We start from the raw sequence: 2750 nt of genomic DNA on the forward strand, positions 1-2750 counted from the left end.
ACAAGGCCCCTTGTGATGCATGCAGCCCCCTCCCACAGCCCAGCTGTCTACACACGACCTGGGCATCAGGGAGGTCCCAGCCGTGGTCACAAACTGTGCCCCACTGGCCCTGGATAAAGATCTCCACCCTGCCAGAGCAGGAGCTGTTCCATCCATTGACCAGACGCACTTCACCCTCAGCAACAGAGTTTTCTGTGGTTTCACCTGCAAAACAATTCTCTGTTAACCAACAATACTGCTTCTACTGGCCCAATGCTACCAAAGGAACAAGAAGTTGTTCATTTCAACATATTTTGCTCTTAAATAACACATCATCAACCAGGCAACGTCCTCTTCGGGTTTCTACTCATAACATTCATTTAAAATTTGCTGTAACAGTTTATTGCCCTGAGATGACATTCAATGACATGCAAATGTCTCCCTAAAGAATGAAAACTCAAGCAAGCTGTGACTGGGAACTGAATATACAATTCTGCATTCGGTTCTCCATGCCTGCTCTTGTTTAGAACAAAGATGGAACCAAAACGGCCACGACATGAGTATGATTAATTGAATGAAGTTAAGAGATAGAAGTTAGCCATGGCAGAACACAATGCACATGACAGGTACCGACAGGTTCCTTATGTTTATTACCTTCACAGATAACACCAGCGTCTTCATGGTGACCACAGTTGTGGGACCCCAGCCCATTGTGGCCACACTGTGTGAGCTTAGCTTCATGGCCGATGCAGTGAATATCATCCAACCCTATAGGCCCTTGGCCAGGTCCAAACAAGGCCCCTTGTGATGCATGAAGCCCCCTCCCACAGCCCAGCTGTCTACACACCACCTGGGCATCTGGAAGGTCCCAGCCGTGGTCACAAACTGTGCCCCACTGGCCCTGGATAAAGATCTCCACCCTGCCAGAGCAGGAGCTGTTCCATCCATTGACAAGACGCACTTCACCATCAGCAACAGAGTTTTCTGTGGTTTCACCTGCAAAACAAGTCTCTGTTAACCAACAAGACTACTTCTACTGGCCCAATGCCACCAAAGGAACAGGAAGTTGTACATTTGAACATATTTTGCTCTTAAATAACAGATCATCAACCAGGCAACGTCCTCTTCGAGATTCAACTCATAACATTCATTTAAAATTTGCTGTAACAGTTTATTATACTGAGACGACATTCAATGACATCCAAAAGTCTCCCTAAAAAAAGGACAACTCAAAGAAGTTTAGAGAGGGAACTGAATGTAGAATCCCACATTCAGTTCTCCAAGCCAGTTCTTGTTTAGAACAAAGATGGAACCAAAACGGCCACTACTTCAGTATGATTAATTGGATGAAGTTTAGAGGTAGAAGTTACCCATGGCAGAAGACAAGGCACATGACAGGTACCGACAGGTTTCTTGTGTTTATTACCTTCACAGATAACACCAGCGTCTTCATGGTGACCGCAGTTGTGGGAGCCCAACCCACTGTGGCCACACTGTGTGAGCTTAGCTTCGTGGCCGATGCAGTGAATATCATCCAACCCTATAGGCCCTTGGCCAGGTCCAAACAAGGCCCCTTGTGATGCATGAAGCCCCCTCCCACAGCCCAGCTGTCTACACACCACATGGGCATCTGGAAGGTCCCAGCCATCGTCACAAACTGTGCCCCACTGGCCCTGGATAAAGATCTCCACCCTGCCAGAGCAGGAGCTGTGCCATCCATTGACCAGACGGACTTCACCATCAGCAACAGAGTTTTCTGTGGTTTCACCTGCAAAACAAGTCTCTGTTAACCAACAAGACTGCTTCTACTGGCCCAATGCCACCAAAGGAACAGGAAGTTGTACATTTCAACATATTTTGCTCTTAAATAACATCATCAACCAGGCAACGTCCTCTTCGAGTTTCAACTCATAATATGCATTTAAAATGTGCCGTAACAGTTTATTATACATAGACGACATTAAAGTACATGCAAATGTCTCCATGAAGAAGGAAAACTCAAACAAGCTGAGAGAGGGAACTGAATGTGGAATCCCACATTCAGTTCTCCCAGCCAACTTTTGTTTCGGACAAAGATGGAACCAAAACGGCCACGACCTGAGTACGATTAATTGGAGGCATTAAGAGATAGTAGTCAGGCATGGCAGAAAACAAAGCACATGACAGGTACCCACAGGTTCCTTGTGTTTATTACCTTCACAGACAACACCAGCGTCTTCATGGTGATTGCAGTTGTGGGACCCAATCCCACTGTGGCCACACTGTGTGAGGTTTGATTCATTCCCGCTACAGTTGATATCATCCAAGAGGATGAGCTCTCGTCCTTGTCCAAAACGGGCTCTAGCTTCTGCAGACAGCCCCATCCCACAGCCCAGTTGTCTACACACCACCTGGGCATCTGGAAGGTCCCAGCCATCATCACAAACTGTGCCCCACTGGCCCTGGATAAAGATCTCCACCCTGCCAGAGCAGGAGCTGTTCCCTCCATTAACCAGACGGACTTCACCATCAGCAACAGAGTTTTCTGTGGTTTCACCTGCAAAACAAGTCTCTGTTAACGAACAAGACTGCTTCTACTGGCCCAATGCTAGCAAAGGAACAGGAAGTTGTACATTTCAATATTTTTTGCTTTTAAATAACTTAGCATCAACCAGGCAACATCCTCTTCGAGTTTCAACTCATAACATTAATTTAAAATTAGGAAACAAAAGATGGAGGTTCTCACCTCAATCCCGCTTTAACGGAACTCACATGTCTTTTGAATAATTTGG

The 2750-nt window shown here is 46.3% G+C and overlaps 1 protein-coding gene across 1 annotated transcript; it reads right to left on the reverse strand.

Moving 5' to 3' along the window:
- Nucleotides 1-441: 441 nt before the first annotated feature.
- On the reverse strand, nucleotides 442-2200 carry LOC115536057 (scavenger receptor cysteine-rich domain-containing group B protein-like). The gene is made up of 3 exons (XM_030347715.1): nucleotides 2174-2200; nucleotides 1406-1784; nucleotides 442-975 (listed from the first exon to the last, which is right to left on the reverse strand). Exons 1-3 carry the CDS (start codon nucleotides 2198-2200, stop codon nucleotides 560-562), a joined length of 822 nt encoding a protein of 273 aa, XP_030203575.1. The 3' UTR covers nucleotides 442-559.
- Nucleotides 2201-2750: the final 550 nt, after the last annotated feature.

Source organism: Gadus morhua, chromosome 22, assembly GCF_902167405.1.
Source record: "Gadus morhua chromosome 22, gadMor3.0, whole genome shotgun sequence".
NCBI lineage: Eukaryota > Metazoa > Chordata > Actinopteri > Gadiformes > Gadidae > Gadus > Gadus morhua.

Coding starts and splice junctions, on each gene's coding strand:
- LOC115536057 (XM_030347715.1), bottom strand. CDS start 2,200: ATGAAGACGCTGGTGTTGTCTGTGAAG. Junction 1,785..2,173: donor CGCTGGTGTTGTCTGTGAAG/GTAATAAACACA, acceptor TTGGGCCAGTAG/AAGCAGTCTTGTTGGTTAAC. Junction 976..1,405: donor CGCTGGTGTTATCTGTGAAG/GTAATAAACACA, acceptor CTTGTTTTGCAG/GTGAAACCACAGAAAACTCT.